This window comes from Nomia melanderi, chromosome 4, assembly GCF_051020985.1.
Source record: "Nomia melanderi isolate GNS246 chromosome 4, iyNomMela1, whole genome shotgun sequence".
In the NCBI taxonomy this organism is placed as follows: domain Eukaryota; kingdom Metazoa; phylum Arthropoda; class Insecta; order Hymenoptera; family Halictidae; genus Nomia; species Nomia melanderi.
In genome coordinates, this window is record NC_135002.1 from 1,510,975 (window position 1) to 1,531,964 (window position 20,990).

General features: G+C 40.0%; 1 protein-coding gene across 4 annotated transcripts in view; it reads left to right on the plus strand.

Moving 5' to 3' along the window:
* Positions 1 to 20,990, plus strand: part of DNAlig3 (DNA ligase 3) — a 51,916-nt gene that overhangs the window by 26,528 nt on the left and 4,398 nt on the right. For all 4 annotated transcript variants that reach the window (XM_031979800.2, XM_031979799.2, XM_031979802.2 and 1 more), the window contains exons 4-16: positions 14,206 to 14,444; positions 16,790 to 16,869; positions 17,307 to 17,384; positions 17,554 to 17,731; positions 17,838 to 17,993; positions 18,571 to 18,702; positions 18,772 to 18,851; positions 18,906 to 18,993; positions 19,074 to 19,151; positions 19,446 to 19,569; positions 19,817 to 19,887; positions 19,970 to 20,116; positions 20,579 to 20,784. In XM_031979800.2, coding sequence (XP_031835660.2) covers positions 14,206 to 14,444; positions 16,790 to 16,869; positions 17,307 to 17,384; positions 17,554 to 17,731; positions 17,838 to 17,993; positions 18,571 to 18,702; positions 18,772 to 18,851; positions 18,906 to 18,993; positions 19,074 to 19,151; positions 19,446 to 19,569; positions 19,817 to 19,887; positions 19,970 to 20,116; positions 20,579 to 20,784 — 1,657 coding nt within the window. The remainder of the gene's footprint in view (positions 1 to 14,205; positions 14,445 to 16,789; positions 16,870 to 17,306; positions 17,385 to 17,553; positions 17,732 to 17,837; positions 17,994 to 18,570; positions 18,703 to 18,771; positions 18,852 to 18,905; positions 18,994 to 19,073; positions 19,152 to 19,445; positions 19,570 to 19,816; positions 19,888 to 19,969; positions 20,117 to 20,578; positions 20,785 to 20,990) is intronic.

Here is a 20,990-nt window from a genome sequence, read left to right on the forward strand (position 1 = left end):
TCACCCTCATTTACATGGATCGCTCCGGGCGAACCACCCACGAATCAATCTCGCCCCTGATTCCACGGGTTAATCGGCTGGAATTAATTCCATTTCATTATTTCCCAGATAAATCGAAGTTACTCTATCGTCGGCGATTCCGACGACGAAATCGATATCGATCGTTCCCCTTCGAAACAAGAATCTTCTTTCCCCTCGCGAAATGACGACTGGCGAAACGTTGCTTTGCCATCTCCCTCGAGTATATATATATATATATCTAGGTTGTCGCATAATTCGCGAGTAATTAAATAAATACCAGTTGCCTCGCGGTTTCTCGCAGTTACGCTGACGAAAGCGTAATCATCGATAATGTTCTATTACAAAATCGAATTGTACGCTCGCAGGAAATTCGATTCCACGCTCGCAGCGGATCTACATCTACCGCTCGGATTATAATTCGATGACGGCCGAATATGACTTTATTTTTATTCGAAGGAAACGGACGATACGGTTTAAAAGGATTAATTTCGGGAGAACACCACCTGCTGCAGAGATAACGGGGATTTGCGCTATATTTAAAACAGGTTACTATAAAAAACAAAACACTTGTAATTCCGATATAATAAGCTCGTATCTGACCCAGTGATCGCTGGAATTTGCCGGGGAAAATCGAAAATCGATGTATAATTCCGAACGCGTCGTTTCATCCTTCGAACGTCCGTTTGTTTTCTCTTCGGCGAATCTTTATGGACATCGATTAAAATTGATGCACTGTAGATTGCTCCGGCTGTTCTATTTCGAATGTTCTCTGTTTGGAACTAGATGTTTCGATCGACGTCACGCGAGTCTATTGATATTGTATTTTAGTCTATGACAGAGCTATTATTCAATTGGCAGGAAAACATCGATTTTCATGAGAAATCCTACACGTTCAGTCTGACATCATTGTTACGTGGTCTGTTAAGTAAGGTCAACCCCTTTGATGTTTCTCATTCATGAGAATGAGACTCCGTCGAGAATAGTTTCTTAGAAAACGAGGAGGAATCTGCGTTTACTCTTAAGGTTAACGATCAATAGATAGATCGAAGTGATGGAGAGTTTCAGCTGAGAACGAATGAATTGGAATGTACAATTGACAATTTCTCTTTAAAATCGCGAGTAATTGTGTATTGGAGAATAAGGATGGAAAATTGAGAGGAAGGGACGAGTGTTATGATTGTTATTATTATTATTATCATCAGTGACAATTGTATTAATGTATCTATTTGTGTATCTCGATGTGTCATGTTTTAATATTAATTTTAATAGTGTTTGTAATATCAATTAGAATTTGAATTTGAATTTGAATTTGAATTTGAATTTGAATTTTATAATATCAATTTCAATATCAATATCGATATCAATCTCAATCTCAATTTCAGTATGAATTTCAATTTCAATTTTGATATCAATTTCTTCCATTTCGACATCAATTTCAATATCAACTTCAATTTCAATTTAATATCAACTTTTATTTCAATTTTGATATCAATCTCAATGTCAATATCAATTTCAACTTAAATTTCAACATCTATTTCAATTTTTATTTCAGTTTCAATATCAATATCAATATCAATTTAATATCAATTTTTATTCTAATTTCGACATCAATATCAATTTAATACCAATTTTTATTCTAATTTCGACATCAATTTCAATTTAACATCAATTTTTATTCTAATTTCGACATCAATTTCAATTTAACATCAATTTTTATTCTAATTTTGATATCAATTTCAACTTAAACTTCAACATCTATTTCAATTTTAATTTCAATTCCAATATCAATATTCTAACTTCATTCCACAATGTCTCGCGTCGCGTGCACTCGACGGGCGCTTCCAAATTTCCCATAAAAGCGCGACAATCCTCAATCAAATCGCGACTGTTCATCAGTTTCAAACGACTCTCACTCGTCCTCTTTCTCGTTCCGTCAAGTTTCCGCGAAGTTTCCACGAGTTTCCATCGTCAATGGTGGGAACTCGCGAACGGAACAGGCGGGATTAACCCGGCGACGATCGACGTCGATACCGATCGACGGACCAATGACGAGGCATGACGCAGCTCGAACCGTGACGCGCGGATCGTTTTCAACGTAAACTCGCCGAGACACACTCGGCGTCTAACCCGTCGATTTCCGAGAGCCGAACTTCTTTTTTCCTCCTCGTTCCCCCGTAAATTCGCGCGGAAACTAATAGTCGCGATAATAACCAATTAACCCTTTCCGGACGAACGTTGACATTTCGACGAGATGAAATTTTCCTATTTGGAAGTCTGAGTCGTAAACAAACGATTCAATTATTGGAATAGCAGGAGATCAGCACATAGTTTCCTATTTTCCTGTTGTTCAAGCAATTGTTGTATAATTTAGCTTCATCTGTTGAGTGTTTTGTTTATTCGAGTATGACGAAGATTGTTTAAAGTATACAGAATCTGCGGATTCCGCCAAATTAGATATAGAATGCTTAAATAATAGGGAATAAGGAAACCATATACTGCTTTCTTGCTGTTTCAATAGTTAAATCATTTGTTCATAGCTTAGTATTTCGAACATGAAAGTTTGATCTTCGCAAAATGTCGACATTCGTCCGCAAAGGGTTAATATCATACCACGTATAACACATTAATTTGACAAGTATTGTCAGAGAGAGATTTAAGATTTCTCTTCGACTTAATTTCACAAAATACCGTCTTCACCTCATCATCGAATATTAAAATATTTCTAGTGAAAAACTTCCGAGTGCAAAGGGTTGAAGGCGAAATTATGATTGGACATTCGATATTTAATATCATACCTCGTATAACATCAATTTGCGAACTATCGAAATAAAACAGCTTTGTTCCTCGATGTACGTGCAATTTCTCTTTGAGTTTAATTTCCCAAAATATCGTCTCTATCTCATCATCAAATACTAAAATATTCCTACCAAAAAATTCCCCAGTGCAAAGGGTTGAAGGCGAAATTATGATTGGACATTCGATATTTAATATCATACCACGTATGCATCAATTTGACAAGTATTTCAACAAAATATCTTTGTTCCTCGATGTACGTGATTTCTCTTCGAGTTTCCCAAAATACCGTCTTCGCCTCACCATCGAACATTAAAATACTCCTACCAAAAAATTGGCTAGCGCAAAGGGTTAAAGGAAGCCCGAAGGCCACGAGAGGTTCCTCGATCGCGAATCGATCGAAGATCCGCCGGCCGTGACCGTTCGCGCCCGATAAAGCGGCGGTCCCCCGTGACCTCTGAATTTCTTCGTCCCTCCAACGCGGCGAACGGGAACGATTAATCTCCGCGTGCCGATTATCGTTCTAGCGCGAGCCGGCGCCGAAAATTCATAGAGATAGACCGTTTATCGTCGGCGTCGAAAATAAATCGCTCGTGACGGTCGCCGGCTCGTGCGAGATTCGCGGATCCGCTCGCTCGACGGTGAACCGAACGAGAAAAGTTGCTCTGTTCGTTAAAAAAACAACTCAACCGTGTGGGAGTCACCATTGACGAGGCGGTCCGACGATAATTTCGATCGCCGGCGTTCTTTGACGCCGAAAAATGAACTTTACCCGACCGACCGGTGGACTTTAAGAGGGGCAGATTACCTATTTCGGAGCCGTGCCAGCTGTAACGCGAGTTTCACGTTGGATACGAGATTTAATCGTTCGCCGTCGACTCGATAGGCGTATCGGTCAGCGCATCTTATCTGCGCGACTTAATTATAGCGAATGTTTAATCGTATCTGCGCAGCGATGGGAGATACATCCTCGACGAGTCTGGCGTCTTGGCTAAATGGAAAATATTAATCACTCGGCTTGTCTGTGAATGTATGGGTGTGCGTACGTGTACGATTATTATCGGTACGTGTGTCAATGTTTAGAGAAAGCGAGAGTAGTGCAAGTCACTATTTTGTACTCGGTTCTATTTAGAGTTCATTTTAGGTGTTTGAGTCTTTGATAGCTTCCTTTTCTGTCGATTAAGTGGGTTATTATTATTGTTATTATTTCGATTTATCTGAGGGTTTCGTAGGTTTCGAAGAATCTTCGAAACATTTGCACATTTGATTCTGTACATTTGTTTAATGTTTTTTGGAGCTTCAATCGACTCGAACTCGAAGTTAACTGAAAGTTCATTCGAAGTTCATCGAAAATGAAGAAGAAAGCTTTGATGGGATATTAGGATACATTTAACCCTTTGAACTCTAAACTCTCAGTTACTATTTAGTTTGATCTAGCAAAATTATAAAGCCTTACATAGGATACTGAAACTATCATTCGGTTCGCCTGAAAGAAGGATTTAATTTGACAGAAAAACCTAGAATTTTAAATCCGGCTTTCGGTTCAATTAGCGTTACTTAACCTCTTGCCACCCGAATTCGATTTTTCGCCTCTGTACGAATCGCGCAGAGGGGAGTGCGGCTAACTCGATTCTTACATTTTCTGATTTACCAAAACATTGATGGAATCAACGATATTCTTTTCAATTATTCAAGGGAAAAAAATATGAGAAATCAATACAGTTCATAAGCAAAGTGTAACCGAAGTTTTGTCGAATCGATCACGTTGACTCTCGCGTCGGAAGAACCGCGTTTCCTCTCGCGGCGTACACATCAAGCGAGCGATCAGATATTTTCGTGTAAACGCTCGCCGCAGCGGCGTTATCTGCCGCGGTTCGATTCGAGGAAGGGCATTCGCGTGCTCGGTATCGCGCGCGCACGCGATACAGCCGTAGGACCGGATAAATATTATTGTTTAGGAGTCAACGTGTTTTCGGGATTTCACGCGAGGAGAGGGAACAACATGATTGCGCAATGATCGAGCCTCGGCTCGTTAAGATTCATTTTCGTGGAATAGTTCTATGAGATTTCTTCACTTATCGATACTTATTTGTTTGTTTTTATTGTTTTTTCTTTTTAAAGGAGAGATCCTTTGCAATTCTTCGTGAAAGTTTGAATAAGGTGCGAAGGACATGTTCGAATGGGTTCAGAAGAATACACGTTATCTGCCACGTGTGACCATGTACGAGCGATATTTTTGTCATTGGTAGATAACGTGCAATGGAACGGTTCAGGCTAGAAATAATATGTCTCACACCTTGATGATTTGATCAACAATTATCGTCGTTAGCGGTTTTAATACATTGGGACAGTTTGGTAATCGAATGTCTTCTGAATCTCTGCACGTTTTCTTAGTTTCATTCGTGAGAAAGTTAACAGGTTATCGTTCGATTTGCATTTACTTCGAAGTTCACGCTAAGTATAGCGCTATTGCTTTTCAAATTTGATTAAAAATTTCGTGTTTCCTTTGTCGATATCACTTCATATCGGTTCTTGTATCGTTCGATTAATTAGCTTCATGTTTTCGTCCTTTCTCTCGAAACTTGTCAATGGTTATAGAATAATTTTCGAAGACAATTATGAGTTGATGGCCTAAATCTTCATTCGAAAACAAAAGATCAACACTAGACTATCCTAGAGTCAACACTATCAGTCAATTTGACGAATATCGAATTTTCTCAACATCATTTCACAACAATTCCAATCTAATTCTTCTACTACAATTCTACGAACCTAATTATGCAGTCTAACTCTTCATTAGAAAACCAAAGATAAACACTAGATTTACAAAATCCATCAATTTGTCAGATATTAAATTTTCCCAGCATCATTTCACAACAATTTCAATCCAATTCTTCCACTACATTTATAAAACACAAGATCAAAGATTCGCGCGACAGAACGATTTCGACTCGGTTCCGACGGGGACGCGTGCACGCCATTGGTCCGCGGCGAGCGAAGTCGATAGCCTTCCAGGAAGCCGGGGGAGGATGGAGGAATCGGCGAGAGCCGAGAAACTGGAGCAGAGACGCCGGTTTCCGTGGACCGGACTTTCCTTGCCGGCCGGGAATCCGCGCGCGCCCCCGCAATCGCCGCGACCGAGTTTCGACAACCAGACATTTGCGTTCCGGCTCTCGTTCTTCGTTTATCTGTTATCCGTACTTTTTCCATCCTCGTCGAAATGCAGAAGGAGATGTTTCCTCGATCGTTTCTAGTGCGTTACGTAAAGCATGTTTATTTCCTGCCATTTATCTTTCCACCGATGATCTTTCCAAATTAGCTTCGAAGTTGAACAATGTAAATGTCACTCTGTTCCTTCGAGCTGAAATCCCGTGGTTTCAGACGACTATAGATATCTACCTTTTCTTAGGAAAATTTATTAAGAAAAATTGAACAACGGAAACAACCCTCATCGCGTGCCTACTGCCGCGATTCACGTGAACGCCTGAACACTTTGCAATGGCTATCAATTATTTTTGTTGGAGGAGTTTTCTGGAGTAACTCTTATTTCAACACCTTTGCGGACGAATGTCGAGGTTTCGGTAAATGTTCCTGTTTCGAAGACTAACTCGCGAGCAAACGATTGAATTACTCAGATAGTAAGAGATCACTTAGTTTCTTTTTCTATTAATTAAGCAATTGATGTATAATTTAGCTTCATCTGTTGAAGGTTCTGTACCTTTCAGAGAATCTTCCGCAAAGGGTTAAATATACCTTAGCAAAAGGGTTAACGGGAGAGAACCGAATCATTGACTATTCGAGACGACGATTCGTCGGAGTTCCGTCGCGAGAGACCGAGCGTCGCAACGTTTTTCCGTTGTTCCTCTGCATTTTCCGTTTCCCCGCGGAGGCGTGTACGTACACGCGAGGGGACATACTTCAGATAAGCGTGGCGTGATCGAATTTTTCGATAGATTGCGAGGACGGGCCGAGCGGAAAGTCACCGCGGCTTGGCACAGTTACTGTCGAGGATGATCTGCCGCTAGTCGGCAACCTCCGCTCGCGTCTCTTCTTCCTCCCCCTTCCGACCGCGAGAACATCCCTTTCGCTGACCAACCGAATCGAATAGTAGTTCGAGTGTTACATTCATTTCTGGCTTTCGGGAGAGAGCCGTGTCCACTAGGAATTTTTTCCCGTTTTGCCAGCATTGCTTCATCAGGGGTCTAAAGGCACACTGATACCGATGTGTGCCGAGGAAGAGTCTCTTTAAATGCGTACCCTGTTCATTTTCCGGATCGGTGGTCACCAGTTATTTTAATTGGTTAGCTGAACAATTAAAAAACTGGAGGAGAGAGTGTCAGATGGGGTTCAGTCGATATCCTGTGTCCCTGTTGTTGTTAGGGTGTTTTAGGATTTCAATAGATTCCCTATACTGAAACCTAACCCTAACCTAACCCACCCTAACAACATCAACAGTATAGGGAATCTATGGAAATCCTGAAACACCCTAACAACATCGACAGTATAGGGAATCTATTGAAATCCTGAAACACCCTAACACCATCGACAGTATAGGGAATCTATTGAAATCCTGAAACACCGGTATCAATGTGCCTTTAGCCTCCTGATGACGAAACGCCGCAATGCTGGCGAAACGCTGGGAAAAAATTCCTAGCGGACACGGCTCTCACCCGAAAGCCAGAAATCAATGCAACCAAATCGAATTAACCCTTTGCCACACAATGACGAGTAAGACTCGTTGAAGATTTCTAAACTGATTTAACAAGAATCAATGTTGTCCATTACCCACGGATCAAGGCAAGCAAATGAAATTTCCATCTGAAGTAGAATGGAAAATTTTGTTGTATTTCTTACAAATTGTCGATAGTAAAATATTACGCGAGCTTAGTAACGGAAGTAAATAGTACGTCAAAGGGTTAATACAGTTCGCTCGATTAACCAGTTGCGCTGGAAAGACGTGCCACGCACGTCGAGACGTTTCCATCCGAAGATTCTCAACGATGTCCGTCACGCATCATCAGGATGACAGAATCCCGGGAAGAATCGGCGAACGGTTTCGATAATTGGCCGGCGACGTTTCGTCTGCGCGGCTTTAATTATCGGCGCAGCTGCGCGGCACCATAAATCGCCATCGTGTCACCGATCGCGCGACACTTTGACCGGCGTGCGTCGTTCATCTCGATTTCGGCCGATTTCGCCGCGTCTGACCTATCCGACCTCTGCCCGGCAATCCCTTCGAGTCGAATCGACCGACAATCGATCGGAACGAGATCTTTCAATTTCTGTCTGCTCGATTTGCTATTTCATCCTCCTCTTGATCAGCCGATCGATTTCGAGCGGGGATCAAGGCGATCGTCGCTCGCGAAAATAATTGGTGTGATTCGTCGTTCATTTGGGTTCGTCTTGATATTCTAAATGGTTTCTTTTGTGATTCCTATGATTTCAGTGTTTGATGGTTTTAATTGATCAATGTTTAACACTAGAATCACCGTACCAGTCGAAATGACCGGTTTCGGTGTTTGTTTCGCAATTATTGATATTTGAAGAGCATTCGACGTTTGAAATGATTTGGGAAATGAATAGTTTCGTTTGAATACGGTGAACCTCTGAAGAAACTGAATATAATGTTACAATTTTTTTAGGAATCACACATCGATCGTATTCAATGCTTCTAGTGTTAATGATTAAGATCAATTAAGATCACCAACTGGCGATCTCTCCGATTCCTCCAAGCTTCAAAACCTTACTGAAACTGCGATCTCTCCTCGCACAATGCAACGATCGTAAAAACAATAAAAATTAAGATCAATTAAGATCACCAATTGATGATCTCTCCGATTTCTCCAAAACAATAAAATTGAAGAATCCCCTAAAACCTCCTTGCCTATCTTCCCAACAAAACAATAATCAAGTAAAACATTTCAAGCTTGAAAAATTACTCCCATACAATATCTAACTCCTCGAAACCATCTGCAATCCGACTCACCAAAAAAAAAACCGTCCGACCTCCGATCCCAAAACTCAAAACCTCGCAGAAACAGCGACCTCTCCTCTCCGGCGCGATGCAACGATCGAAAAAAAACACAAGAAAAAGGAAGAAGCGAAGAGGAGAGTAAAAGACACACGAGAATCGGCGAGAAACTCGGAGATAAAAGCTCGGGTGTCGAATGACGGCCAATTGAATTCCTTTTTGCTTTGTTTCCCGTTCGGCACGGGTGTAAACACGACTCGGGGAATTGTCACAGGCCCGTTCGCTCGTTCGTTCGCTCGCAAATGCGGAGGTGACTTCATGCGTGAGATTAGAGAGCTGTAATTAATGATCGATGGGACGAAGGAAACGCGGGAGAGACGATACGGAGAGGTCAACCGAGCCGATACCACCGGCTCGTGCAAAGTGTAGTTCCGCGGATCGCTGATAAAGCGGTGCGGGTACTGTTGCCAGATCATTTGATGACCGCCGGGACGGCAGAGGAGCGGGAGGCGTCTTTCGCCGCGCGTTTTCTCGACGGTCCCCATTGGCCGCGGCGCGCCGCGCCGGCGAATGGCGGATCAGTTTGGTCAATCGGCTGGCAATTGGCCAATTGAACCTGCATTCCTCGGCCTAGCCATCAAATCGTCTGCCAACGGCGCGGCAGGGAGCCGGCGGCGGCTCAGCTTCAATGAGACTTTCCACCGGACGACGGGGAGAGTGATGACTCACGACATTCCTATCCTGTGAAACTATCGAATGATTTTTACTGTTTGTTCCCGCTCGTTGGAACTGTCGGTCGATCCGTTGTTCTGTAGCTTTCGGATGACGGAGGATGCTGAATGGTTCGAGGGTTATGTAACTTGGAATTTAGTTTGCGTTTCTAACACGTTCGCGGACGTGGATGCTCAGAATTGCAAAATTGCGTGATATTTTTGCGGCTCGTTGAAATTTTTGAAGTAGAAGCGTAGATTTTCTTGTTCGCTGTATTGTTTTGTAGCTTTCGGATGACGGAGGATGCTGAATGGTTCGAGGATCATGTAACTTGGAATTTAGTTTGCGTTTCTAACACGTTCGCGGACGTGGATGCTCAGAATTGCAAAATTGCGTGATATTTTTGCGGCTCGTTGAAATTTTTGAAGTAGAAGCGTAGATTTTCTTGTTCGCTGTATTGTTTTGTAGCTTTCGGATGACGGAGGATGCTGAATGGTTCGAGGATCATGTAACTTGGAATTTAGTTTGCGTTTCTAACACGTTCGCGGACGTGAATGCTCAGAATTGCAAAATTGCATGGTAACATTCACATTTATAAGACACATTGTCATGAATTTCATTCTATTAATTCTGTTTTATTTAAAAAAAAAACATAAGAACAGTTAACCCTTCGCGGACGAAGATTCTCCGAAATGTACAAAACCTTTAACAGATGAAGCTAAATTATATGTCAATTACTTGAACAATAGAAAAATGGGAAACTACATACTGAACTCTTGACGTTTCAGTAACTGAATCATTTGTTTGCTATTCAGTGCTCCAAATATGAAAATTCGTTCGCGAAGGGTTAATTGAATAAAATACAAATAAATAGAAACTCTTTTCTCTTCTCAGGTCAACGCACTCTCTTCAAAATCTCTCGCCATCATTTAAAAATCATTCTCTCCCCCACAAGCATTCCTGTTACTGACACTTCCAACAAATTCTCAAACGCACCGTACATTTTCACGGAAAAACCTCCTCGTGTTACGAGAACGTAAGAACGCGACATGTAAGGCAAGGGGTTAAAGGATACGTTTGTCGGACAGATGAACGCCGCTGATAAACTCTGAATGCACGCTTTTTTTCCCTTCCTGATTCAATTACCAGGCTGAGTAATTTCTCGGGATCAATCGGCAGCTTCGGGACACCCTCGGCGTTAACTCTGTTCATTAATTACGCGCGATAAGATAACGGTTGCGAACCGATGTACACATGTTTCACCGTCGACTGTATTACCGAATAAGGTTACTGGCCGTTAGAAGCTTTTAACCCCGGCGCATTCGTCTTCCCCTGCTTTCGCTCACCGGTCGGCCAACAAATGCCCAGAAATCTATTGTTTTCATTTTGATAAAACCTTTGAAATAAGTCGCTGCAATTGCTCGGTAGTTTTAATCTTAATTATAATTCACCTAGGAATACAAAGAACATTGTGAACTCTGTCGTAAATATTTCTGCAAAATAAACGCCTGGAATTCTGCAATTTTCTACAAAACAACAATAAGAGATCCACCAAATGCCCAGAAATGTATTGTTTTCATTTTTATATTAACTTAGAAATAAGGTACTGCAATTGCTCGATACTTTTAATCTTAATTGTAATTCACGTTGAAATACAAAGGATATTCTGAACTCTGTCATAAATATTTCTCCGAAAGAAACGCCTCAACAATAAGGGACTCGCCAAATGTCTAGACATCTATGGTTTTCATTTTTATAAAACTTTAGAAATAAGTCACTGCAATTTGCTCGGTAGTTTTAATCTTAATTATAATTCACCTAGGAATACAAAGAACATTGTGAACACTATCATAGATATTTCTGCAAAATAAACGCCTGGAATTCTGCAGTCTTCTACCCAACAACAATAAGGAACCCACAAAATGTCCAGAAATATATTGTTTTCATTTTTATACTAATTTAGAAATAAGGTACTGCAATTGCTCCATACTTTCAATCTTAATTATAATTCACCTTGGAATATAAATAGTTATTCACGTCGAAATACGAGGAACATTGTGAACTCTGTCGCAATTGTTTCTCCCAAATAGACGCGTGGAATTCCGCAGTGCAACAAGTTCCATTCACGTAAATATCCCCGTGTCGAAACTCGGCGCAGCTCCGGCTGCAGTGCTCCATTTAAGGGCAACCTGTTGCCTCTGCGGTCCGTGCACGTGCAGCGCGTCCGTTACACGTGGACAATTACTTCTGCTGTCGTTCACGGGGATTCCCTTACGGCTGATCACGCGAAAACGCGATCATCTCGCGGGAAAAAAGTCGCCTCGCGTGCGTCGCTTCGCCGAGCAGTAGTTCTACGCGGAAATTAATGGTAATTACGAAACGGGATTGTCTAAAATTCTAGAAAATAAGTGACAGATGATTTTCAATAGGGGTGGTTAATTTGTCTTCTTTATTTTTAGTTCTTCTTGTCTCGGCAATAATTGAATGAATAAATATAGACTTTAAACGGATATTTATTCCTTTCTATCTGAGTGCTCCTTAATTTGTTTTCAACTTGTTCCATCTCAAAAATAATTTCGATTGTTAAGTTTTTCTTATTTATTTTCGGTTCCTTTTATCGCGAAAATAATTGAAGAACTAAATATATACTTTAATCGGATATTTATTCTTTTCTATCTGAGTTCTCCTTAATTTGTTTTCAACTTGTCCTATCTCAAAAAATAATGGCCAAAAATAAATAAAAGAACATTTTAATTGGTTTAAAAAATTCTTTTCTCTTTATTTTCAATTTCTTTTATCATCAAAATAATTGAAGAACTAAATACAGACTTTAAACGGATATTTATTTTCTATCTCAACTCTCAATTTGTTTTCAACTTGTCCTATCTCAAGAACAAACAAACAAACAAACAAACAAACAAATAAAGATTCGAATCTTTCTCCTTATAATTCCAAGAAAATCAAATTCCGAACGCCACACAGTCCACCGCAGGAGCGAGCGAATAGGACTCGCCTCGCGTCTGATCATTACCAGTCGATTCTACTTGCGATTTCCGTCGCCGCGAACGCAAGCCTCGCTTCCGTTGTACCGAAATTTCCGAAACTTCCTTCGCGTTATCTCGCGAATTAGACTCGTCGGAAAGTTTCCTCGGAACTATATTTATAACTTTAAGTTGTTTAGTGATACCGAATTGACACGAATAATAAAAGTAACGTGGAAGAGTGTCACTCTATCTGGTGTTCTTTTTATCGTGCACGATTCGCCGTCGACTAAACGATATTTCGATGACCTATCCATCGAAGATACTTTGTTCATTAATTTTACGATCGATTAATCCCATTGATATTCTACGATTTTCTGTTGCAACTGTTCATGTCGATATCGATATCTGTTTAAAAGTTCTTAGACAAAAAAACGAACGTTACGTTCATTCTTTTCGAGTCTACGTTGACTCTAGAGGCTACGCATTGATAACAGGAAGATAATGGTTAATTTTGACTCGATGGAAAAAATGTATCGATGTTCTTTAAACTTCATTTCTAATCTTTTCGTGTGACCACGTATTATTATAAAATAAAAAAACTGATGATGTTCAGGCGAACATTATAAAGGTTTTAGAATGAAAATTATGATTTTACTGATTTGTATGAGTTGACTAAGGCTGTAAATTTCCACGAGCTTGTACAGTGCAGAGATTGCAATAATAATCGCAAGCAATTTGCAGGATGATTGTAGAGAATAAAGGGAATAAGAAATAGAATAGGAAATTGGGAAGATGAAGGTAAGAGCTGTGGCCTGTTTATCTTTGTTAAAATGTTCTATTAGAAATCGATGGCTTTAGGATCATTTCGTATGAATAAAATTGATAGTGAATAATATATTGCAATGAAGAATAAAAGGAATTATAAATAAAATAGGAAATAAGAAATAAAAGGAACGGTGATACCTGTGTCTCATTTAACATCTTTGTTCGTTCGAAATCGAAGCTGTTACAGAGCGAAGGTCAATTAGTGTTAATTGAATTGATAGTAAATACTTTTATCGCCAAGAACAAGGAAAAGAACTATAAATAAAATAGGAAATAAGAAATAAAAGGAACGATGATACCTGTGTCTTATGTAACAAGTTTGTTCGTTCGAAATCGAAGCTGTTAGAGAGCGAAGATTTTCTCGCGTCGACAGTCGTGGATCGGCCACATCGAAATCATTTAACGAGATAGTCGCAAGGGAAAAAGGGAACGGCCGAGCGAAACGCGACGCGTCGGAGTGCAACGCGCGAGCGGAAAGTTCCGAGACGATAACTGTACACGATAACCGGCCGCTGATCGTGGATATTCGTTTCGAACCGAACGACGACCTCTCGTCACTGATTTTTCGGGCTCCTCCTATAGAACCCTGAACCCTGTCCCTGTATCCGCATATTTCCTCGGAACGATTCAAAATTAGATGGGCGTGTCTGGCATTGGGAATCGTTAGCAATTGTAGCATGTGTAGAAATTGTGGGAATTGTGGAAATTATAGAAATTGTAGAAATTGTAGATGTTATAGAAATGTTAAAAATGATACAAATTATCGAAATGATCGAAATTTAAATATTGGATACAGCCAAGAATTGTAAAGAAATAACTATAATATCAAATATGTCCATCAGAGACAACAAACACTAAAGGATCAACTCTCTACGAAGCGTCTTTCGATCGATGTTTCAGATGGTTTCAAGAGCGACACGGTTCTCTGGGTGAAAATGTTGTTACCAGCAGCTATGAAGAGAATCTACAATCTACAGAGTAAACAGTTGGTGAAATTGTTCTCCAGAATACTGCTACAGGACGAAGACGAGATGCTGGAACACTTAGAGCAAGGGGACGTGGCTGAAACTATTCGATTATTTTTTGAGAAGAACCTCGCTGTGCAGCCTGCTTCTAAAAGTGTTCTTACTATTCAAGAGGTAAATACACTCTTAACTATAATAATAAATAAATATCAATATTCCCTTGTATTCGTTAGAAAGTTAAATTCCGAGTGCTTCAAATCTAAACTTCAGAAAAATAACTTTCCCATCTCTATAAATTTTTTCTATTTTCAAAATTCCAAAATTTCATTATTATTCTTAACTACAATAATAAATAACATCAACATTCCCTTGCATTCGTTAGAAAGTTAAACTCCGAGTGCTTCAAATCTAAACTTCAGAAAAATGATCTTCCCATCTTTATAAATTTTTTCTATTTCCAAGATTCTAAAATTTCATTATTATTCTTAACTACAATAATAAATAATATCGACTATACTTCTACCTCTATCAACACTGATTACCATTTTCTATATTCCTATTTCCATCAGTCGCATCCATAATCATCTACATATTCACTACTCTTCCAATCATTTTACTATCTCTTCCATCACTGTCGCAATCTAAATTCATACAGAGAAACAATTAAAGGAAAACAAATCTGAAATATTAATTTGATAGTTTCCAATTCTTCCCTTGCATTCCAAGCTGCAAACGAGTAGTACAAAGGTTCGAAGGGGTTGCAAAGTGGCAGTTCTCAAGGAATGTCGGTCTCGCTGGGAAAGAGCCGAGATAATGATCTCAATTAATCGGGCAAATCCGCCGGATGAAATGGACAAATATCCCTGGCGGGATCAAGGGATCGCGGCCGCATTATCCGCGACAATTTGCGCGATCGCTGGGACAAATGGAGGCGCGAGAAACATTGCTCCGACTCGCGCCGCTAACGCTGGCTCCCATTAAACTCGCGTGGGCGTAGTATTTCGCGCGGTTTCTCACGAGCGCAATCTTCCTTTTTCTCTGTTACCTTGTTGCGACGTTCTCTCACTATTTCGCCATTAACGTGTCGCGCGTCGAGCAGTTTTTCCTATCTCTCGCGTTTTCATGGGACTTTTCTCTTGGAACGATGGAATGCGGCGTTTAGATATTTAATTAGAGTAGATTATCGTTTCTCGCGATTTATCGACTGTCATTTCTTTTCCTTGTCTTTGACGTTTTATTTTAATTGATTTCTGTAACGTTGTTTCGTCATTTTGTCACTATTTCGCCATTAACGTGTCGCGCGTCGAGCAGTTTTTCCTATCTCTCGCGTTTTCATGGGACTTTTCTCTTGGAACGATGGAATGCAGTGTTTAACACGTTAAATGCAACCAAATCGAATCACTATAATTCATTCAATTGTTGATTATTTGAAAACATTTCCATATTATAAATAATACTACATAATGCAGTGACATTCAGCTAGATGAACATGTAATAATAATAATGCAATTCAGTGCTTGAAATAATTCTTTAATTAAAGTCTATTATCGTACCTCGCTGTTTTCCACGACTATCGATTCAGTTCCTTCTCCCCGACATGTTGTTTCACCTTTTCTATGCAACGGCAGTCCACAGGTTGCGACTCCTTGAAGATCCACCGCGATTAACGCACCGAATGTCGGTCGATTTCCGTATCTTCGACGTTTCCATGGAATTTTTTCAAGGAAGATTTCTGTGGAAGGGTAAAACACATTATCAAATTATTTAATTGAGCCGCCGTTATCGTTTTTCGCGCGCTTATCTTGGCGAATGTCACCGCTTTACGTTACATCATTGACGCTTCAAGTGGCCATTTTGATAATTTTCTATAAAAAGAAACGCGAAACGTCCGTACGTTCCTCCGATTTCTCACGATTTCTCGGCCGCGAGCAATGACCAATAAACGTTCCGTGCGGTACCATTTTTTTTTCTCTCTCTCTCTCTCTTTTAATTTTCAATGAATTACTAATGATAATAAATAAAAGTAGTTGTATCGATCATACTTGAGAAATTATATCTTGTTATCAATTATTATATATATATATATACCTAGATCTCTTCTGACTTTCAATGAATTAATAATAATAAATAAAAGTAGTTGTATCGATCATACTTGAGAAATTATATCTTGTTATCAATTATTATATATATATATATATACCTAGATCTCTTCTAACTTTCAATGAATTACTAATAGTAATAAATAAAAGTAGTATCGATCATAGTTGAGAAAGAAATATCAAAGCGAACCGTCAAGATTCCGTGGCACAAATAAGAATCGACCCAGTCGAATTCTGCCGCGATTAAATTGCATGGAGTTTCGACCGGAAAGGGAATTCCACGGGACCCCGGTCGGCTTACCAGGATTTCGGACCCTTCGCGAGAAATAAATAGAACACGGATGGAATAAATCAGTGCGATTTCGCCGGGATTGATCGAATTACCGTTTCCTTTTCCTCCATCTTCTTCGTTTTATTCAGGTCGAGCAGTTTCTGGAGAAACTGTCGTTCCTGACTAAAGAGGACGAGCAGATTCAGCACTTCCGCTCGCTCATTTCTAGGTACAGTTAATTAGTAAATCCGTTGCATGCATTAATACGTTAAGCGTCGTGTCAGTTACCGATGATTTCTGATTTATTTTGAAAATCGTAACAATCAAGGCAATCGATGTCAAATGCAAATGTTTAGTAACGTAAGTTGATAATTATCTAACGCGAGAATTGTAACGACACATAATGAATATTCTCTGCTTTCTTTTGTTACAAAGGAATAACTACGGAAAAATTGGTAAGATTTCCATGACGCTTAACGTGTCAACCACTTTCGCTGGAAAGACGTGAAAATTCTAATGATGTCTTTCATAGATTGATAATCTTGTTGCATTACGCTTGTTAATAGATCGTTTCGAAATGCTATAATTATATGCTAATTATATGCTCAGTTCGTCTTTCAACTGAGAACTATTAGATAATCCAACTAATCCAAATTCTTGCTCTAGCTGCACTTGCAACGATCTGAAGATGATCATCAGGCTAATCAAGCACGACCTAAGGATAAACGCTGGACCGAAGCACATGTGAGCGTTCCTCGCAACTCAGAACAAACTTGAACTTCCTTTAACAACTTTGCACTCCAAAATTTGTCACTAGAAATATTCAATTTATTTTTAATGAAAAATATTGTCGAGTGCAAAGTGTTAATTGCAAGGATATCTAAATATCATTTTTCTCCTTAAACGTGAACAGTTTAGGGGCAGTGCACGACGACGCGTACGCTGCCTTCCAAACGTCCAGGGACTTAGTCAACGTTGTCAAGCGTTGTTTGCCAGATTCGAGGGGCGGACAGCCGCCGCCATCTTCTTCGAAGTCGCCTTCCGGCAATAAAGTTGCCCTCACTTTGATGACGCCCGTTCTGCCGATGCTGGTGAGCTTTATTACACAGTTCTTCAGGCTTCTGCTTGGCAGCTATTGTTGCTTCACGGTAAATACTTCTCTCTTTGAATGTTGAACGTGGGCTGCGAACGTAACAGGCGGAAGCTTGCAAATCCGTCGAGATGGCGATGAAGAAATGTCCTCGCGGGATGCTGTCTGAAGTGAAGTACGACGGGGAACGTGTCCAAGTGCACAAGAGAGGCAGCGAGTTTCGATATTTCAGCAGATCGCTGAAACCTGTGCTTCCTCACAAAGTAATTCGTCGCAAATGTCATTTCACTGCATTAGTTCACTCTTAGCTCGTTTAAATTTGAATGCTTCGATTTTTTAAGCTTTAATCTCAATTTCTATTGTAAATTTAATTTCCTCATTCGACTGCATTAGATCACTCAGCTCGTTTAAATTTGAATGCTTCGATTTTTTAAGCTTTAATCTCAATTTCTATTGTAAATTTAATTTCCTCATTCGACTGCATTAGGTCACTCTTAGCTCGTTTAAATTTGAATGCTTCGATTTTTTAAGCTTTAATCTCAATTTCTATTGTAAATTTAATTTCCTCATTCGACTGCATTAGGTCACTCTTAGCTCGTTTAAATTTGAATGCTTTGACTTTTTAAGCTTTAATCTCAATTTCTATTGTAAATCTAATTTCCTCATTCGACTGCATTAGATCACTCAGATCTTTTAATTTTGAATGTTTCGATTTCTTAAACTTAAATCTCAATTTCTATTTTCAGTTTAATTTCCTCGGTTCCTTTAAATTTTTTTTAAGCTCAAATCCCAATTTCAATTTTAAATTTGGCGCACAGGTTTGAGTGAGTACTGTTCCAGGTGAACCTCTTCAAGGAGTACATTCCGAAGGCGTTCCCAGGCGGCGACGATTTGATCTTGGATTCCGAGATCCTCGTGATAGACACGAAGACTGGCCAGCCGTTGCCTTTTGGCACTTTAGGCGTTCACAAGGTTCGAATTTTCACTGAGGAAATCGACATTCTCCGAGCTTCTCATCTTTAATACAATTTCCTTTCGCAGAGAGCAGAGTTCAAGGACGCCAACGTCTGCCTCTTCGTGTTCGACTGCATCTACTACAACGGCGAGGTGTTGTTGAACAAGTAAGTCCTTCGTTAGATACTCGGGGAACAAGAACTGACAGTTTCTATGTTTAGGAGCATGATGCATCGAAGACAAATCCTAAAGGAGAAGATGACCGAAATACCCAATAGGATAATGCTGTCAGAGGTCCAGGAAATTCATGTAAATCATCTTATTTTCTTCCGTTTTCTAATTTTATCTCCTAAATTATTATATGAGTTAAAACGCATCGACGATTTTAGTATCCTCGGGATTTAGCGGAAATGATCGCCAAAGTTCTCAAGTTGGGCCTCGAGGGATTGGTTCTAAAGGATGTCACTGTAAGTACCATAGGTCCTGTCTTGATCCTTTCAACCCTTTCTCATATAAAGAGTTAAATTTGCGATGAAAAATTTTGAATCGAATTTGACAAATTTAAATATTATTTATTTATTTCTGATACAAATGAAATATTACTTTTCATCAATCTTTAACGTTTAAAATAAACGTGGACAAAATAAACGTAAAATTTGTCGTCGTTTTTATTATATTATTAACAACAAAGTAGTCTCATCGATCACAGTTGTGAAATACTAAAAGGTAGAACAATGGGTTAATCATCGAGTCCTTTACAGGGTAAATATGAACCTGGCAAGAGACACTGGCTGAAGGTAAAAAAGGATTACTTGTTCGACGGTGCGATGGCCGACAGCGCAGATCTCGTCGTTCTCGGCGCATGGTACGGCACAGGGAACAAGGGTTCGTATCAATAAATTATCATCAGTACCAGTGGCAACTTTATTTCCTCGTCGCGAGAGGGCGACACATTCTCCTCGCGAGGGAGCTACAATTTTCTCCACGAGAGAGCTATTCCAATCGCTCTCTCGCGGAGAATTCGATATTCTTCTATTTTATTCTGATTCTGAAGCTGTCCGATCACTTTAGAATCAGATATTACGATATTCGTCTATTTCGTTCTGATTCTGAAGCTGTCCGATCACTTTAGGTGGAATGATGTCAATTTTCTTAATGGGCTGCTACGACGAGGACAGCGACAAGTGGCTCACTGTGACCAAAGTAAAGAGTTCCTAAGGTTTCCCAATGATCGATCATGATTATCGTACATAGATCCTCGTTAATAGATGATCTTCGATTTCAGGTGCACACTGGCCACGACGATGCTACCTTGACTTTATTACAGAACGAACTGGACATGGTCAAGATAGGCAAAGACCCTAACAAAGTGCCGTCCTGGCTGCGAGCGAAGAAGCCCATGATTCCTGACTTCGTGGCGAGGGATCCGAAGGTGTAAACTCACGAATCATTCGGTTCTTATATTTTTATTTTCAGTTGGACTCATCGATTAACAATCAATCCTCGATCAAATCGACTTTAGTTCGCTCGATCAAACGATGATTATTCGAAAATATTTCTATTTTGTAAATAATGCAATTATAATAATGCAAATCAATCGAATGATTTAACCCTTCGCGGACGAAGATTCTCTGAAATATAGGAAACCTTCAGCAGATTAAGCTAAATAATACACCGATTGCTTAATTAACAGGAAAAGAAGGAAACTACGTGCTGATCTCTTGTTTAACTAATTCAATCATTTGCTCGCGACTTGGTTCTCCAAATACAACAATTTCATCTCGCTATTTCGTCTATTTTGCAGCGTCAACATCTTTTTTCGGCATTCGACGAGTTAATAATTCCTCGTGCTTAGTTTCGAAATGAAGTTTTCTAAGTTTCCTATGGGTTTCAGAAGCAACCGGTATGGGAGATCACAGGCGCAGAGTTCACGGACCAAGGTGTCCACACCGCAGACGGAATCAGCATCAGGTTCCCACGGGTGACGCGCATCCGCGACGACAAGGACTGGTCCACCGCGACCAATCTCGCCGAGCTGCGGAATTTGTTTAACAAAAAATCGGACTCCATCGACTTGAGCCTCCTTCTCTCCGATTCCAAGTATTTTGCTTTCTTACCCACCTATTTCATGAAGCATTTTATTCTTGTTGTTCCTTATAAAAATGCTCACATAAAAATAGAATTACAAGACAATGCGAATAAAAAACAACGAAATGTCTAAAAACTGTTTCAATCCGATGACGAACATCGACACGGAGAATCAGTAAGCTATAATACGCTGCCATCGCTTTCCTTGTGGATTGACC